At 35.1% G+C, this 19358-nt stretch overlaps 1 protein-coding gene across 5 annotated transcripts in view; it reads left to right on the top strand.

The window, feature by feature from the left end:
- Nucleotides 1-19358, top strand: part of LOC107566895 (glutamate receptor 4-like) — an 86717-nt gene that overhangs the window by 66191 nt on the left and 1168 nt on the right. For 2 of the 5 annotated variants that reach the window (XM_016252457.1, XM_016252455.1), the window contains exons 12-15: nucleotides 5111-5309; nucleotides 9437-9684; nucleotides 14090-14204; nucleotides 17464-17601. In XM_016252457.1, coding sequence (XP_016107943.1) covers nucleotides 5111-5309; nucleotides 9437-9684; nucleotides 14090-14204; nucleotides 17464-17601 — 700 coding nt within the window. Of the gene's footprint in view, nucleotides 1-5110; nucleotides 5310-9436; nucleotides 9685-14089; nucleotides 14231-15718; nucleotides 15834-17463; nucleotides 17721-19358 lie in introns of those variants that run through there. The other 3 variants (XM_016252456.1, XM_016252459.1, XM_016252460.1) reach the window with 3 other exon arrangements.

The following is a 19358-nucleotide window of genomic DNA, read 5'->3' as shown; positions in this document are numbered from 1 at the left end:
TTTTGTAGGCATTAAACTGCCAGAATTTTAAAAGACGATATCTCCGTTTGCATTGAACTTTCAGCTTCGTAACTTTGCAGATATTGTTTATGCACAAACAGCAACATTACACACTAACGTTAAAAAAGTGAAATCGCAATGAACCACCCCTTTAAGAAAATGACAGATCGTTTCTCTAGATAAGACTCTTATTCCTCGGCTGGGATCGTGTAGAGCCCTTTGAAGCTACATTGAAACTGCATTTTGGACCTTCAACCCTGTTGGTCCCCACTGAAGTCCATTATATTGAGAAAAATCCTGGTATGTTGTCCTCAAAAAAGACAGAAAGACATGAACATGATCTTGGATGACATGGGGGTGAGCAAATTATCAGGACATTTTTATTCTGGAACTGAACTAATCCTTTAAGTGAATGTTCCTCACTTGTTCGCCTGTTGCTTTTAAAGGCATCATGTAGTGTTTGTTGCAGCATTGAATTACAGTTACACTATGTTGGAACCCCCCCCCCCCATTTTTTTTTTTTTTTTTGCTTCCGACACCCATGGCTGAAACGGTCTCCATTTAAAATTCATTCCTGCCAGTGCAGTGACAGTACAAACTGCACACACACCACGCATATGCCTTAAATACACAGTGCCCACTGAGCTCAACTGTGAACTGACATCACGACTTGCTAGCCCCAGTGTTAAAGATTCAAGTAAAATGATCTAAAAGCAGTAGAAAGTCAAAGGATCAGAATTTAAAAAGCAGACATTATGACATCAGGATTCTAAAGGCCATTGTGACATCACTGGCAGTTACATTTTCAGTTCTGAACATTCTATGTGGGCGTTCACACAGAATGTTTTTTTGTTTTTTTTTGCCTATGGAGGGACAGAAAGCTCTCAGATTTCATCAACCATATCTTTATTTGCGTTCGGAAGAGGAACAAATGTCTCACAGGTGTGAAACGAGATGAGGGTGAGTAATTAATGACAGAATTGGCATTTTTGGGTGAACTTAACCCTTTAATTTGTCCATGGTTTCATCTTCCAACTGGAAAAAACAAACAAACAAAACTATGAAAGAAGCTGTTTTGGTGCTCAGTGCAAACTGGCCAAGTATGTACTAAAATACATACTACCGGATATTGCTCACTGAATGTTATTACAGGACAGAAGGAAAAGCTGTGCTGCTCTAGAACTTTGCTTGCTAAAATTAGCTACTTGTTTCTATGGACAAAATTACAATTTTAAAGGGTTTTATGAAAGCGTTTTCAAGTATCAATCGCTTCTTAGCGTGAACAGCATGTAACGAAACTTAAAAAAATGAGAGCCTGTAGACTAATTTTTATGTGAAGGACTCAGGGTGGATTTGCTGGGAAAAATGTCATAACAGTGAATTATAATGAACCTCATGATGTCTGTGAATCGCATTGGCCTACGCTCGCTCGCATTACTATGGAGTTTGTGCAAGAGCATGAGTAATAAGTTGCTGGCTGCAATTCACTTAATGGCCACCGGTGTCGCTAATAACAAGGGTTTCTGAATTCTAGAGCCCTTTTACAGCTAAATATCAGCATTTTTAGGTGTTAACCTTTACTGTTGACTCTGAAATAGCTTGAGGCATCCTCTGGAGTAGGACTAGGCGGTATGACAATACAGTTTCACAGGACTGCTTTATTTTTTGACATGCTGATAAGGAAACGATAAAGGAACGATGAAGAAACATGAAAAAATAAAGCATAGACATGCTTGATGGTATTCAAGCATGCACAGTCGGTTGTGTCTTAAGTGAACATAAGAAATTTGAAGAAATATGGATCAATATATTGTCTAGTGTTAGGGTTAAAGAATTTGTTTATAAGTTGTTCAAGGAGGGGAAAGCACTTCTCTTTTTTTATTATGTGTAGTGTATCTAACTCAGTATTACTAAATATAATGGCAGTGTCTCTTGCACTTCAAATGATTGCTTGTAAATATTGTTTGTATTTTAATTAAAAACATTTGATGAGCAAGTATTTGTAATTTGTAACAAAATACTTGTTGATGTATTTGTGCCCATCTCTGGTGCAAAGACCGTCCGTCTAGCGCGTTTACATAAAAACACATGGAAAAGCACATTATGTGTGAACAGCCCCTAACAGTGCAATGGCACAGCGAGAAAGATTACTATAAAGGTGCGATCATGTTTACAATTTTTCATGAAAAATTGAATTCCAGTCATTTCAATAACCGACTTCAGTCTGGGTAGAGCCATATTTAATTTATTCCAGTAATGAAAACGAGGGATAGAAGTACAGTGCGTTCAATGAATTGTAGTGTGGTTTAACAACAAACATTTGCTTCTCGTAGCCTATAATCACAAGATAGGGAAAAACGCGTAGCTGTGTGACGCATGCGCAGACGCGGTGACGCTACTGATGATTAAAGCGACTGTCCGACGAGCTTTTATAACGAACATCCTAAACTTTTCAGGCTTGATGGGGTCCTCATGTCCACACGTACACTGATATTTTTTTCAAGGAGTTTTTCCTTCTTCCGTTTTTAAAAAAATCTCCGTCCACATGAAAACGCAAATGCATGCTATGAAGCACTGTCAAGAGCATGCCAAACCAACAGGTGGCGATATAATCTCAACCGTAAAGCCATGTTGGCCAATCAGAAGCCTGAAAAAGTTTCCAGTAGGCGGAGATAACAGCGCAGGCTCCGACGTCACATGCCAAAAACTCCGGTTTCGCTGTCTACACGATAACACTGCAACCGGAGTTTTTGAAAATCTTCACCCTGGCAGCCATTTTCGGTTTCAGTGAACTGGTACTGCATTTGCGTGTGGACGAACGGCCAAACCGCATAGAAAAAGCTGCGGTTTTAAAAATAATCGCGTTCGTGTGGACAGGGCATAGTTACATCACACGTGTCTTCACTGACAACCGGGGGAAAAAAAACTAATCCATAACTAAACTCGCGTTTTATTTCAATGATAATCATTATATATATATATGGCCAATATAAAAAAAACGATATATTTGAATCATCATATTTTAACTTTTATGAACTTCTTCCACTCTCGCACCTGTAAACTCACTCTGAATGCTGCTGCTTTGCCCCGCCCCTGACTAATAATTGCAACATTTTGATTGGTCCAATTCTACATAACTCAAACTGCATCTTGATTGGTTAGAATGTAAACGCTCTTTAAAAGCCGAGAATCAGTGCAGTTCTTGTTACTTTTCAGGCTCTGGTTTTCTGTAAAGCATCGTCTATTGAGAAAAAGCAGAGTTGTATACAAATAAATAAAAAACTAACTTCCCTAATATATACCAGAATATGCATAATGTGTAGAAAAAGTTTAACATCATCTTCCTTCATGATTAATTTCCATTCAAAAAAATTCTCATTAATAATTAAGTAATCTAATAATTATATTTATAATTAGGGCTTCATATTTATATTTTAATATGATCCCATTTTCTATTCTAATTTAATCAGTTTTTTTTTAAATGTCCAAGATGATCGATGTGAGATAATATCCTTCCTCATAATGGAGTGACAGTAGAATGAGTTTGACTTTGTGAAATGGACCAAGAACCAAATAAACAGATGGCTTTGTTTTCTACTGAGAGGACTCAATGGGAAACGGCCTAGTTTGGCCTGAAACTCAATTGCGCAGTTCTATAGACATTTTTACAGTTTATTACCATCACAGCTTCTGTGAAGAAACCGTTCCGTTCCCTGCAGCGTACTACCATATAAAATGCATTTTGCCTGGTATTTAATGGTAATTAACTTTGACTAAGGCTTTTGAATGAATCTGCGTGTTCTTCCATTCTTATTGATGAACCCAGGTCAGTGAAGCTAGTGGTGTGTTTCAGTAGATGAAGTGAGAGAATGGTGCGTTTATAATGAGATCTTGATTTCGTTTTGAAGACTAATTTTTCCTGGATTTACTGCAGGTCTCACAGGCGCACTGCAGTCTTATAAGCTTATAATGAGTGTTCTGCCACGTCTTGAAATAGTGTAAAGTCATTTCTAAAGCAAAAATGTAATATTACTATCTTGCGGAGTGAGACCAGAGATTGTTTGGAAGTCTAAAAATGAAGACACAATGAAATCAAACGTATATCTAATATATCTTACTCATTTTCTATTTCTAACTATTTGTACAATGTGTGTTTTAAGAGGGAGACTACAGAAGCTCAATGAGCTTAAATGAGTAGTTCACCCAAAAATGAAAATTTGCTAAACATTTACTCACCCTCAGGTCATCCAAGATGTAGATGAGTTTGTTTCTTCATCAGATTTGGAGAAATGTAGCATTACATCACTTGCTCAGCAATGGATCCTCTGCAGTGAATGGGTGCCGTCAGAATGAGAGTCCAAACAGCTGATAAAAACATCACAATAATCCACAAGTAATCCACACCACTCCAGTCCATCAGTGAACATCTGGAGAAGAGAAAAGCTGAAACCGTTGCTTCAAACCGGTGCTTCTGGCTAAAATACAAGTTCATAATCCATAATAACACTTCCTCCAGTTAAAAAGTGGTCTTGTGTGAATCAGGAGAGAAATCTGCACAAGCACCGTTTACAAGCCAAAACAGCTCTAAACAAATATGTGGCTGGATTTTGATGTGAGAGACAACAGGAGACTTTTTTATGGGACCAGAAGCAGTGGTTCAAAGTTAAAACGTCTTGATGGATTTGTTTCTTACAAACATGCAGCTTTTGACTTCATAAGATGCTAACTGATGGACTGGAGTGGTGTGGATTACTTTAACTGTCTCCAGACAAGGTCTGTAATATATCAGTCTGCTGCAAAGTTGCAAAACCTGTGTTCAGTGCTATGTGTGCATGTATTGTTTAGGTCTGATTGATGCAGGAAGGCTCTAAATAAATGAGCACTGGTGCAATCAGTCTCTGTACCTTTCATAAATCGACAATTGTGTCAACAAAATGGAAACAGCAGTTTACAGATGAGCAATTTCATGCTGCATAATGTGAACGTTTGTCTTCGGAATGAACCAGATGTAATCAGATGGAGGCATGATGACAATCTGAATTTATGTGTTGTGATTTTCAACATGGAGTGTTTTAACTCTAGATTCCTTGTGTCTCTGTGTGTCTCTCAGGTCTCTGTCTGGTCGTATAGTCGGAGGCGTTTGGTGGTTCTTCACTCTCATCATCATTTCCTCCTACACGGCAAACCTGGCTGCCTTCCTCACCGTGGAGAGAATGGTGTCGCCTATCGAGAGCGCAGAAGACCTCGCCAAACAGACAGAAATCGCCTACGGGACTCTTGATTCCGGTTCCACCAAAGAGTTCTTTAGGGTGAGAGAACAATATCAGTGGTAATAATAAAACAGAAAATCAAATCAAACTCAAAAGAAAATGCATTTAGACTTACCTTGTGGTGGTAGAATTGTGTCAACTGGTGGAGATCTATAAAATTCTATATATACATATATATCTATATTACTATAAAGCACATATACTGTATATATTTAAGATTTTTACAAGATTTTTTATTCGGCAAAGATGCATCAAATTGATCAAAAGTGACAGTAAAGACATTTATAATGTTACAAAAGATTTGTATTTAAAAGAAATGCTGTTCTTTTGAACTTTTCCTTCATCAAAGAATCCTGAAAAATAAAATGAATCACAGTTTCCACAGAAATATGAAGCAGCACGACTGTTTTCAACATTGATAATAAACAGAAATGTTTCTCGAGCAGCAAATATTAGAATGATTTCTGAAGATCATGTGACACATGATACCGAGTGACACATGATACACACTCGGACAGCTTTGATCACAGAAATAAATTACATTTTACTATATAATCACATAGGAACCAGCTATTTTAAATGGTAAAAAAATATTTCACAATATTACTGTTTTTATAGTGTTTTTAATCAAATAAATGCAGCCTTGATGAGCAGAAGAGACTTCTTTCAAAAACATAAAAAAATAGTAATTATTCCAAACTTTCAAACTGTAGTTTATATGTTTGTGTGTGTGGGCTTGTTTTGTAGTGTAAGGTATCCAAAGACAGACAGACCAGGCTGACATGCACACTACAGTTCAATCATCACAGTAATAGATCAGAAATTTAATCAGACTCCAAAGAGTATAAGAGCCAAACCTGCGCTACATCTACACAGAGAGACGGGAGAGGAGCTGGAAAAGCTATTTACTCAGAGAGCAAAGACAAAGTGACAGAGGGAGAAAGACAGATAGGTGGAGAGAGAGAGAGAGAGAGACGGGTAATATGAGAGAGAATCTGCGTGAGCTGAATGAATGGTCTGTTCATTAATTAGCTGAGCAGCGCCGCATGTGTTTCACTCGGTAGCCGTCTCCCTGTTGTCATACACAGATGGTGTGATGCTACTCTCTTACATAAACATTCATTTTCTCATTCTCACTGCCATTCGGTTTCCACCGACCTGTCACACTCTCTCCGCCATATTTTCTCATTCAATCTGCACTAACCTGTCTCACTTTCTTTCTGCCAAACTGTCTCCCTCTCCCTCTCTTCTTCTCTTTTCCAGCCTGTCTCATACTCTTTGAGCCCGTTTCACTCTCTTCATCAGGTTTTCTCATTCTTTCGACCAATCTAGTCGAAGTCAAATCAAATTGATTTCACAGTGCACATTGTTTCAAAGCAGCTTTACAGAAAATCATGATGCTAATGTTTATAATATCTAAATATCTTCATGCATTATAGTCGCTTTAAGAGCTGGGCGATAATATAGTTATCACTTTGTGTGTACTGCACGAATAATTACATTTTTAAAATTTCTTTATAAGTCTCTTCTGCTCACCAGGGTTGCATTTATTTGATCAAAAATACAGTAAAAACTGTAAAACAGTGAAATATTTTTACAATTTAAAATAACTGTTTTCTATACGAATATTATGTCAAATGTAATTTATTTCTGTGATGCGCTGCTGTATTTTCAGCATCATTACTCCAGTCTTCAGTGTCACATGATCTTCAGAAATCAGTATAATATGCGGATTTGCTGCTCGAGAAACATTTCTGATTATTATCAATGTTGAAAACAGTTTTTGCCATTTAACATTTTTTTGGAAACCGCGATACATTACCATTTAAAAGTTGTGGTATGTAAGATTTTTAAAAATTTTTGTAAAGAAATTATAACTTTTATTCAACAAGGACGCATTATATTGATCAAAAGTGGCAGTAAAGACATTTATGTTACATTAGATTTCTATTTCAAATAAACGCTGTTCTTTTGAATTTTCTATAAATCAAAAATCCAGAATAAACTGTTTCCAACAACTGATAATAATATGTACCATTATAAATACTTGAGCACCAATGATAACTGAGCAGCATATTATACTGATTTCTGAAGATCATGTGACACTGAAGATTGGAGTAATGATGCTAAAAATACAGCTTTGATCACAGAAATAAATCAAAATTTACATTATATTCAAATAGAAAACAGTTATTTTGAATTGTAATAAAATAACAATATTTCTATTTTTACTGTATTTTTGATCAAATAAATGCAGCCTTGGTGACTAATTTCAAAAACATTAAAATGGCCAAACATTTGACTGGTAGTATGCAGATAAATGTGATAATACATACAATACAATATGCAATAATACAGTTTACATTTTGCAACCATGTAAATTCTAATCTGTCTCACTCGCTATAATCCCATCACAATAACTGTGGCATCCGTCTCAGCAGAGCGTCGCTGATATACTGGCCAGAAACATTTGATCAGTTACCCAGGGAATAAGTAAATGTCAGGCGTCCCGTTGTGTTTGGACTAACGCGTGAGTTTGTTTGTCAGTTGCTGTGGGGCGTTTGTGTCTGAGCGCAGGTTTGTCGAGGGTTTCGTCGGCGTGTGTGATGTTTTATTTTGGAGTGTTACAGCACAACAGTGCTCCAGACTGAACGTGACGAACATTATAATGAGCCGGCTGTCCGTCAGGCTCTGCTGCTTTCCTCTCACATACTGCAGCTTAAGACTAAGCCTGTGTATAAAAGAGGCGCAAATGATCAAGTACAAGACACACGGGGATACCAGTATGTCAAATATGATATCTCACAGGACAAACACACACATTTCAGCCATATTAGACCCATTTGTCTTTTTTACAGCAAAGCCAGCACAGTAGTGCACACTTCAGAGCTGACTGCACAGTGCAGAACAAGATCTGAAACATAGGATCTGTTATAATTTGACAAATCAACGTGTGAGTAGCCACAAAATTAATAAACTTTGGGGTCAGAAATGAATATTTTTATTGAGCAAAGATGCATTAAATTAATCAAAAGTGACAGTAAAGGCATTTATAATGAGAACAAATAAATGCTGTTCTTTTGAACTTTCTATTTATCAAAGAATCCTGAAAAATAAAATGTATCAGTTGAGCAGCACAACTGTTTTCAACGTTGATAATAATCAGAAATGTTTCTCGAGCAGCAAAGCAGCATATTACAATGATTTCTGAAGATCATGTGACACTGAAGACTGGAGTAATGATGCTGAAAATACAGCTTTGATCACAGCAATAAATTACATTTTAAAATATATTCACATAGAGAAAAAATATTTTACAATATTTACTGTATTTTTGATTAAATAAATGCAGCTTTGGTGGGCATATAAGAGACCTCTTACAAAAACATCTTATGACCCCAAACTTTTAGACATTTTTTAGACTCCACACTTTCTTTCTTCTCACATCATCCAATAATTTCAGCTCAAATCAATATTGCATGTACATATATTAATATAATGAGCAAGAATTGTACAGAGTCAATAATACCATCAGGATGATAGAAGAAGCCTTTGCACTGTGTAAGACAAGGTTATTATAGTTAACTAAAACTAAAACCATTAAAAAAATACATTTAGGTTATTTAATATAAAATACATATTCATTAAAAAAATAGTTTAATTAGTTACTAAAGTTACTAAAATAACTAAAATGAAATATACTAAAACTAATAAATAAAAATCTATAAAAACTGTATGGACATATAAAAGAAAACTAACAATGACAAACAAAATGACTAAAATGTAAAGTGAAAACAGAAAGTATTAATATTCTATATATTAACGAAAATTATTTTATATTAAAATATTAACAAACACTTTAATAGTATTTGATGGATACTAAAATAACACTGGAATGTGAGGTTTATTTTGGGACAATGACTGGCCATATATTAGTGTTTTTATATTTAATTCTTTATGATAGCTGCCATTTGACTTACTAGGAGTGACAAAAGACACAATTACTAAAGCAAATACTATAAAATATTGACATCTTCCGGTTTTGTTTTTATGCATCACTATCTAAAAACACTGTATTTGTGATTGATGTGAATCAGATTTCATCAAAGCATTCAGGACCGACAGCATCCCGGTGTTCACTGCATGTCTTTCGCTGCGTCCTCTAGAGGTCAAAGATTGCGGTGTACGAGAAAATGTGGAGTTACATGAAGTCGGCCGAGCCCACGGTCTTCACCAAGACGACGGCCGAGGGCGTGGCTCGCGTGCGCAAGTCCAAAGGGAAATACGCCTTCCTTCTGGAGTCCACCATGAACGAGTACACGGAGCAGCGCAAGCCCTGCGACACCATGAAGGTCGGAGGGAATCTGGACTCCAAGGGCTACGGGGTGGCCACGCCCAAAGGATCGCAGCTAAGGTGGGTGGAGTATTATAACAACCGACCAATCACAGCGCTGTTATAGTATTCCACCCACCCTGCTGCGCTTCTCTCTGTTTCTGTTCCTTCCTGCTGTCTTTCTCTCTTTTCTCTGTCTGTTCTGTCCTTCTCTCAGTTTTCACACTCGGTACTCTCTGTGATGCAGTGATATCTTTGTGGTCACACATACAGTTGCTGTTTTTAGCTTTATTGGGCATTTAAAGGGGTCATATGATGCGATTTCAATTTTTCCTTTCTCTTTGTAGTGTTACAAGCTCTTGGTGCATAAAGAAGATCTGTAAAGTTGCATAGACTAAAGTCTCAAATCCAAAGAGATATTCTTTATAAAAGTTAAGAGTCTGCCACACCTACCTAAAACGTCTCGTTCTAACACGCCCCCACATGTCTACGTCACTATGTGGGAAGATTTGCATAACGCCGCCCTATAAACTATTAAAATAATAAATGTTGTCCTGGCAAATATCTTTTTTAAGGGCTCATATCGTGATAAATGAAATAGGCTTTTACCTGACAGGCTATAGTATAATTCAGATACTATTATAGCTTTTATGTTAGTTTTTATTTTTATATTATCCGTTTTTATTTTAATTTAAATTCAAGTTTAAAAGCTGCATTTATTCAATCAAAAATACAGAAAAAAAACAAATATTCTGAAATATTATTACAATTTAAAATAACTGTTTTCTATGTGAATATATTGTAAACCGTAATTTATTCCTGTGATCAAAGCTGTATTTTCAGCATCATTCCTCCAGTCTTCAGTGTCACGTGATCTTCAGAAATCAGTATAATATGCTGATTTGCTCAAAGTAGTCTTATGCAAGATAAATGTGTTGCAAATGTTAATTCATGTTGTCTTTAAATATACAGAATAATTATTAGAAATGTGCTGTTATGACGTATGTTAGCTGAAATGAGTTTCAAAGAGCGTTCTGATCTGAGGTCAGTTTTTGACCTGTGTGGAGATTCAGTTCTGCCTGAGAGGATTTTACTGACCGTCTGAGCGTGGATCATCCTTGAGAGAGTGCTTGATCATTTTGATTCTGATGGTCTACTTGTGTTGCTATCAGCCAGTTCAGCAAACTAATCTCAACACCGTGACCTTTGACCCCGACCGTTTACCCTCGCCAGAACAGCTATAAACATGCTGCTGGCGTTTACAGATTCTGTGTTGCCATCTTACATCCACCGCATAAAAACGAGCCTGTCTCTCTTTCTGTGTCTCTAAAACTGACACCAATAGACAGAATCTCCTTCTGCTGAAATCTCACATATGTCTGGGTGGATCCTTTAAAATAACAGTTCACCCAAAAATGAAAATCTGCTGAAATGTGCTCACCCTCGGGTCATTCAAGATTTAGATTTGGCGAAATGTAGCATTGCATCAGTGTCTCAGCAATGGACGCTCTGCAGTGAATGGGTGCCGTCAGAATGAGAGTCCAAACAGCTGATAAAAACATCACAATAATCCACAGGATGCGTTATTATGGATTATAGACTTGTATTTTAAATGGAAGCAACAGTTTGAAGTTAAAAGCGTCCTAATGCTGGATGTGTTTCAGCTTTTGTCTTCTCCAGATGTGAACTGATAGACTGGAGTGGTGTGGATTATTGTGATGTTTTTATCAGCTGTTTGGACTCTCATTTTGACGGCACCCATTCGCTGCAGAGCATCCATTGCTGAGACACTGATGCAATGCTACATTCCTACAAATCCGTTCCCATGAAGAAACAAATTGCACAGTTCCCGCAGATTTTAGATGAAAGACGCTGCACAGGTTGAGTCTCCACACAGACCTGAAAAACAAAACAATGGACGTGAATACTGGCGTACTGCATAGTATATACTGCACACTTCCTGCTGGCTGTTTTTAAATAGCGTATGAAGCATGCAGTATGTACAATACAAAATATTTTGTCTTCATATGATAACATCCAAAAGAACAGTTATTAACTAAAAGCATCCTACATTATGTTGCACCAATGAAAGTCATTTGTAAATGCGCTGCAAAAACATGATTTTCTTACTCAGCGTTTTTGTCTTGTTTTATGATATTAAAGGGGTCATGAACTGCGTTTTTTATGATTTTATAACATTATTTTATAACGTTATCAAGATTTTTACATAAAAAAAACTAAAATAATTGAGAAGTAATAGGCTATTTTCTGTCCTGTTTTGACTCCCTCATCGAAACGCATCGGATTGTCGACTTGGAAGTAAACGCCCACTGCTGTGATTCACTATCAGTTGTGTGTGTTTGACAGCTTACATCCTTCACAGATGGATGCATTAATACTCAGTACATATCAAACAATCAGACAAAGCAATAGTGAGCACGTAATAAAAACAGTTACTCACACTTGTGTGGCGAGACATTAGGGCCTTTCGCACCGCGGGAACCTTTTCATAGTACCAGAACTAATTGTGGAACTACCCACTTTTTGCTGTTTTCGCACCGACTAACAGATCTTTTTTCTTGTTTTAAGCAAAAACTCACTTCATTTTAATACATTTTTCAGACTTAATTTCTTCTCATTTTCCTTCTGAAGTAAATTTATCTTTATTTAAGAATTTACATATTTATAATTGAAAATAAGACAAAAATACTAAGTAAGAAAATCATGTTTTGCAGTGCAGGCAGAAGTAACATTAAAAGTCAATACACAATCCAATCTATTTCATGACCTTATCAGTTCACAGTGAAGTCCCGCTCTACATTTTTTCTTGTTTCACAAATCATAAATATGTCACATTGTGGTAGTAAAATTGCCTTTTTCACTGTGCAGCATAAAGTGTTTCATGTCATTATCAGTATTTCTCATTTCTTCATCAAATGTGACACGCTTGTGGAAACACTGAGGATGTTTCTCTCACATCTGTCTCTCGCTCTCATTTATTCCCTCTGATGTCAGTAAGAGTCTCCAGGCTTCTGAAATCGTCTTAATTTGCTTCAGTCTACAATTACACTCGAAATATGTCAGTTTTGATATGCAGGCACACAAATGGTTGGCCGCTGTTCAATTTTCTTCAATGAAAAACAGCAGATAACTAGTTTCACATTTTGCTGAAAATTACAGTGTTCATAGAAACCTCAAGTTCAATTCCTATGGGACGTTCTGTAACACCAGACACCATGCAATATTTCATGAGCCACAAAAAAAAAAAATCAAATATCACAGCCAATCAGAATAGCGTGTGGGCGGGGCTATTTCTGCAAGCGCGCTGCACTGCCGACGATGTGGATAAGTACTAATTCATATATATTAAACCTTTTTAACATTATTAAAAACACATACCGAGTGTCTAAAACAATCTTTGCCATATGATACAATTGTTTGTTTGAATAGGGTTCACAACTTGAACAAGATCTGAGGCAGCTTATTAATTGTCGTTTGACTATAAAGGTCACGCAAAATGATATTCAAACTCACATCAGAGATTTTTAAGATTAAATAAAGCACATAATCATTATCTGAAATTAGCACTGTCATAGTTTGGAGGTTGTTTTTTCCATCGCAGAAATAGAAACCGTTTAATCCCCTCACGCATTACATATGGGCGGAGCTTGAAATAATGGGAGGGGCTTAGCGACGGTGAATCGGAGGTGAATTATCTATTGTCATTTTTAGTATGCTTGTAAAGGTATATTCAAAGTCACATTAGAGACTTTTAAGATTAAATAAAGCACCTGTCTCTCGTTGCGCACTGCGTCGCGTCTGGGCGGAGCTTGAAATAGTGGGCGGGGCTTATCCCAGATCAATTCTAATCAAACAAAAAAACTTTTAAGACTAAATAAAGCACATAACATTATTTGAGATTATCTTAGTTATATATTGTAGGTTGTTGTTGTTCCAGCAGAAATAGAAACCCGAGATCCGTGTATCCCGTCGCGTCTGGGTGGAGCTTGAAATAGTGGGCGGGGCTTATCGACTGTCAATTATGCTCACAAACACAAACAAAAAATGCTGTTTTTAAATGTTTTAAAATAATAATGCTGATTTCTAAACATCATACTGTATGTATCACTCATAGAGAAATGATAATCTCAGAAAGGTCAGTACCAAAATAAACAGCAGATGAGTTTAGAGAAATGTTATTAAATTCACATTTTATTCAGTAGTGGAAAATATTGCTAAACTAGTTTAATGCAACGAGTATTTTACTTAGTTTTACTCAGTATATAGTATTACACTACTTTTCGAAAGATAGATGGAATAAAATGAGAGCGAAAGTGAGAGAGAAACATCCCATAAAAGGCCTCATTAACAGCAGCTGCCTTCCACGAGCCTCTCTTATGTTCTCTCTTGTTTTCTGTTTGTTTTGTGCCATCTAACCCGGGCTGCGTGCGGCCCGCTCTCATGTGATGTTTATGGTTTGTTGAAGAAATGCCGTAAACCTGGCCGTGTTAAAGCTGAATGAGCAGGGGCTGTTGGACAAATTGAAAAATAAATGGTGGTACGACAAGGGCGAATGTGGCAGCGGGGGCGGGGACTCGAAGGTTAGCCACCGATGAAACGCAGAGGAGTGGTAAAAAAAAAAAAAGATGACAATGTGATGCAACAGAGACATCTGCCTTGACACCACGGCCCTCGCCGGCCAGTAACGAGAGAGAAACCGACAAATGTGTCGAAGGAGAAACGCACTGAAAAAGAAGCAATTACTGTCAAAACAGAAATATTTGCTAAAAGAACAAATGAGAGCTGTACCTGCACAGAAATCAAATAAAAGAAGAACATGGTTGCTTTATATATATACAGTATATATATAGGGTCCATAAGACTGTGAACATATGTATAACTATTTGAAATTCATCAAATGAATACCAGAATAACAATTTGAATCAAAAGTTAAATTGAAAAATGTAAACTGAAATCGATGAAAAATTACCATTAATTTCAGAAAAATGTGTCAACATATAAAAAATGTAAAAACAACAACAACAAAAAAAACCTAAATAATAATAATAAATATAAATTCTAATCTCAGAAAAAAACTATTTGAGTCAAGTTAAATAATAGTGGCTGACTAAATACTTTTTTCCCCACTGTATATATATATATATATGCATATATATATATATATGCATACATACTTATTACTATGTATTATGTGTTATTATTACAAAAAATATCATATTAAAAACTATTTGGGTCAAAAGTTAAAAAGAATTTAATTCAAAAATTAACATTTCAGAAAACTTGTAATTATAATACAAATTATTATAACAAATAATTTGATTGATTAAATACAAATTAAATTATGAAAACTTATATTATTATATATTATTTATTGTTATTAAAAATATAAAATCAAAATATCTGAGTAATATTTGTAATAACAGAAAACAACAAAATAATGATTTGAGTAATATTGTTTTATAATAAAAGAAAAACAATTTGAATCATGTTATAATAAAGAAAATGAAAAATTGTATCAAAAAGTATAAAATAAATACACATGCATAACGTTTTATATATATATATATAAAATTATAATATCAAAATAACAATTTGAGTCATACGTTAAATAAACTAAATGAAAAACTGAAAAATTAACATTTCTTTCAAAAACCCTGATCAAGAGTTAATTTATCAATCTATTTTCATTTGACTTTTTAAATTTATTTTATTTTATAACATGATTGTGGTTAAATCATGAGAAATATTGACTCTTTTCAGTGTGGAGTTGTGGGTCTCTCTGCGCTCTGGGCTGTTTGTGATGAGCCAATAGTTCTGGATTAGCAGTAATTGTTTGTGTTTTGATAATGAAATCAGGGCAGTATGTGTCTGTTGCCTGAAGCGATGGAGCGAGATCCCATCCATACGTCTGTGGCTCCACACACACACACACACACACACACACACACACACACACACGCGAGCTCACACACGTGCACTCGATGGGACCTCGGCTTCATCACTTCCTGTGCTACTGTGTGCCAAGATGTATTGTAATCTAATAACATAAAATAACATGGCCTATGATGTTATTTATGTTATTCTCTCTGAGAAGAACGCCGGTAAACCTGGCAGTGTTGAAACTGAGTGAAGCAGGAGTGCTAGACAAACTCAAAAATAAATGGTGGTACGATAAGGGCGAGTGCGGACCCAAGGACTCGGGAAGTAAGGTCAGTTTCCGGACGGAAAACCGCAAGCAAACCTGAAAACCGCAGCTCTTGAAAAACACAAATACTCTCATGAAATCAATGTGATGTGTTTTCAGAAAGAAAAAGATGACCGTTGTCTTAAAATGTCGCTGTCATCATCATAAAGAGATTTGTTTCGATTTTAGCTAAATGAATAAATAAATAAAGTAGAACCTTTAGAATGAAACACTGTGACATCACAATACAAGAATGCTGCACTGTGATGTCATGATTCAAGTAAGACACTTTCATGTCATCATAGTGCTCGGTTTGGTCTAGAATGCAGCTTTGTTACAGAATAATGGATGAGTTCATTCAAATGAACAGCAAATTGGAGAGAATGTGGCACTACAGCGGCATAATAGTCACTCAATTAGCTTCAAGGCTAGTTAGTAGAAACACATTATGGCTGTAAGATTATAAGATTATATTCCATACAAATTAAAGTAATTTAGTTAGTTTTTTTCCCAAATGTGATCAAGATGAGCAAAATTTATAGTTGTAGAAAATTTCATACAGCTATTTTGTGCCATCTTAGAGAGTGCCAGGTTGTATAAATTTTTTTTATATATATATATATTATAAATAATTTTCAAGTAAACAATGTATTTTTTTGTAATATTTCAAATAACTAATTATTTTAATTAATTATCATTTAAATAAAAATTAAATAATTTACTTTAACTATTTTCCACAATCTGATCCATAGATTTGTTCATTTAAATGCATTTTAAACATTTTAGTTTGAAGTATTAAAAGAACAGAAATGTGCAAAATACAGTCATTTACTTAGTTATGAGGGGGCTTTTTTCAAACGCAACAAAAACATACGAGAAATAATTCATTATAATTTCAATAATAAATAAATATGTTTAAAATGTATTTAAAATACATTTAAATTAACACATTAACGTATCAAACTGGGGAAAATATTTAATTTACCAAATTATTATTTAAATAATAATTAAATAATTTACTTTAAACATTTTTCCCAGTTCTATAAATTGTTGTTTAATTTAAATGCATTTTACATTTTTTTTAATAAAAGTATAAAGATAAATATAAGACTATATACTGTGTAAAATTGAGTTACTTTTAATTACTTACAAGGGTTCTTTTCAAAATAAGATAAATATTTAATTATTATTTTAATGAACTATTATTTAGATAATTAAATAATTTACTGTAAATAATTATTTCCCCAAGTTTGATACATTAATTTATTCATTTAAATGCCTTTTAAACATTCTTATAGAAGTGTAAAAAATACAACTATACAAAATACAATCATTTGGTTCCAGAGGGTGCCAGAAATCACTAAGAAAACTAAGCTAAACCACCAAAAATGATTAGAATTTCATTTAAATCATAGCCCTTCTGTTCATGTTTGAAATCTAAATGACAGTGGATTTCATGCTATCTGTAATAGGACAATGTAATGATGTTAAATCAATGGCACCAGTAATTCAAGCTGATTGTATCATATTCTGAACCGTAATGAAATATCTGTCATGTGTAAATGTGTTTGAGTCTTCCACTCGCCAATTCCTGCCTCTCTAACAGCCTCGTTTCTCCCTCCTTCCCCTCTGCACCGCATCCCTCTCGCTCCCAGGACAAGAGCTCGCAGGCGCTGAGCCTGAGCAACGTGGCGGGAGTTTTCTACATCCTGGTGGGCGGCCTGGGTCTGGCCATGATGGTGGCCCTGGTCGAGTTTTGCTATAAGTCCCGCACCGAGGCCAAGAAACTGAAGGTGGAATCGGCCGAACTGAATTTTAGCCCCGCTCCCAGCCCAACGCACAGTGTGCAGAACTTAGCCACTTATAGAGAGGGATACAACGTGTACGGCTCTGACGCAGTAAAGATATAGGGGTAGGACAGAAAGCCTGCTTGCGGTCGCAGGGGTTCGGCCTGAGCCTCGTCTGTCATATAGCTGCAGCAGACGTCCGCTAATGTTGTGACTGCTTCCCATCCCTCCGTTTACTTACGTTCCTTCTTGCTTTGTTCACTTCTGAAAGAGACCCCTTCATTTCTGTCGCCTGTCGTTCTTTTCTTTGTTTTCGTATGACATCTGCCTTGACTAGAACGTGTTGGGATTGCATTGGTTTGGTCTTCTTGGCTGCAGTCGCTGGTGTTTTTGCACTGCTGGCTTTCTGTTTCAGACACCTGCATTAAAACAAACAGCACACGATGACAAACACACATACACATGGACAAAGCTGCCGTATTGCATTAGGAGCTCAAATTATTACCAAACCAAACATCTTAGTATGCATTCTTCAAACACTTTATAAAGGAATGCTGCTTATATATTTCTGATTTAGAGATGTTAGCTCTCTGCTATAGACCGGCGGTTCTCAACGGGTTCTCAAAAGCAATGCTAAATGCAAATAATATCATGCAGCTAACCACATAATCTTCTTAATAAATCAGTTCACTTTCAAAAAGCATCAAATTAAACTTGATAGTATTTTGGCATAAATTCGCAAAAGTCTAATGAAACAGTCACTTAGATGGTTATTTGTGCAACAAATACACTGTTTAACCCTTGTATTATATACAAAATCCTAGGCACCATTTTTAGGCTCAGATTGACCCTAATTGGATTCAATATAATTCACCCAAAATCACACTATGAAAAACAAACAAACAAAAATATAATAAATCTTCAGTAAATCATTAGGTAAAAATAGCAAGTCTTTAGCATTAGTAGTGTTAGTACTTACACATTACAAACAGAAAAATAAACATGCAAACATTTTTAGAACTTTTAGATCTTTTTAGAACTTAAAACTTTCTTTCACAAACTGTACATTTTATGACCAGTACCATAACTTAAAAAAAAACAAAAACATTTGTTTAAACCGAAGTGTGGAAAAGCACTTAATCTGTAAATAAATGCATGGCGCTCGCAACACCAAGATCATGGGTTCAATTCTTAGCAAAAATTAACATGCATGAACTGATAAAAAATGTATGCCATCATGCAGTGGATAAAATCATCTTACGTTTTTTTATTATAATTATATTTTTATTAATATGTTGAATCAATTTGTATTTTTATATTATTTTATTTTGATTTTTGTTAAAGTTTTAGTAGTTTTGTTTTTTGTCAGTTTTAGTAGTTTTTTGGGTTTATATATATATATATATATATATGTAGTAATACAAATATATAGTATATATAGTCTATATAGTTTTTAGTTTCATTAAATTAACTTGTAATACAAATATATAGTATATATAGTCTATATAGTTTTTAGTTTCATTAATTTTTATTTTAGTTATTTTAGTTAAACAAAGTGAAATTAGTACATTAAAATGAAAAATGTTGCCTTGGCAACTATATATATATATATATCTATATATATATATAATATTTATTTATAAACATATATATATATATTGTTATTTTTTATTTTATTTCAAGTAAGAATTTTTTTTTCTTTTTATGGTTTTAGTTTTAGTTGAGTGTAATAACCCTGGCTGCCTTTAACCACGAAATATGAA

Source organism: Sinocyclocheilus grahami, unplaced genomic scaffold, assembly GCF_001515645.1.
Source record: "Sinocyclocheilus grahami isolate Dianchi unplaced genomic scaffold, SAMN03320097.WGS_v1.1 scaffold1110.1, whole genome shotgun sequence".
In the NCBI taxonomy this organism is placed as follows: domain Eukaryota; kingdom Metazoa; phylum Chordata; class Actinopteri; order Cypriniformes; family Cyprinidae; genus Sinocyclocheilus; species Sinocyclocheilus grahami.
The sequence above is the reverse complement of the archived record's forward strand: the minus strand, read 5'-3'. Positions and strand labels throughout refer to the sequence as shown.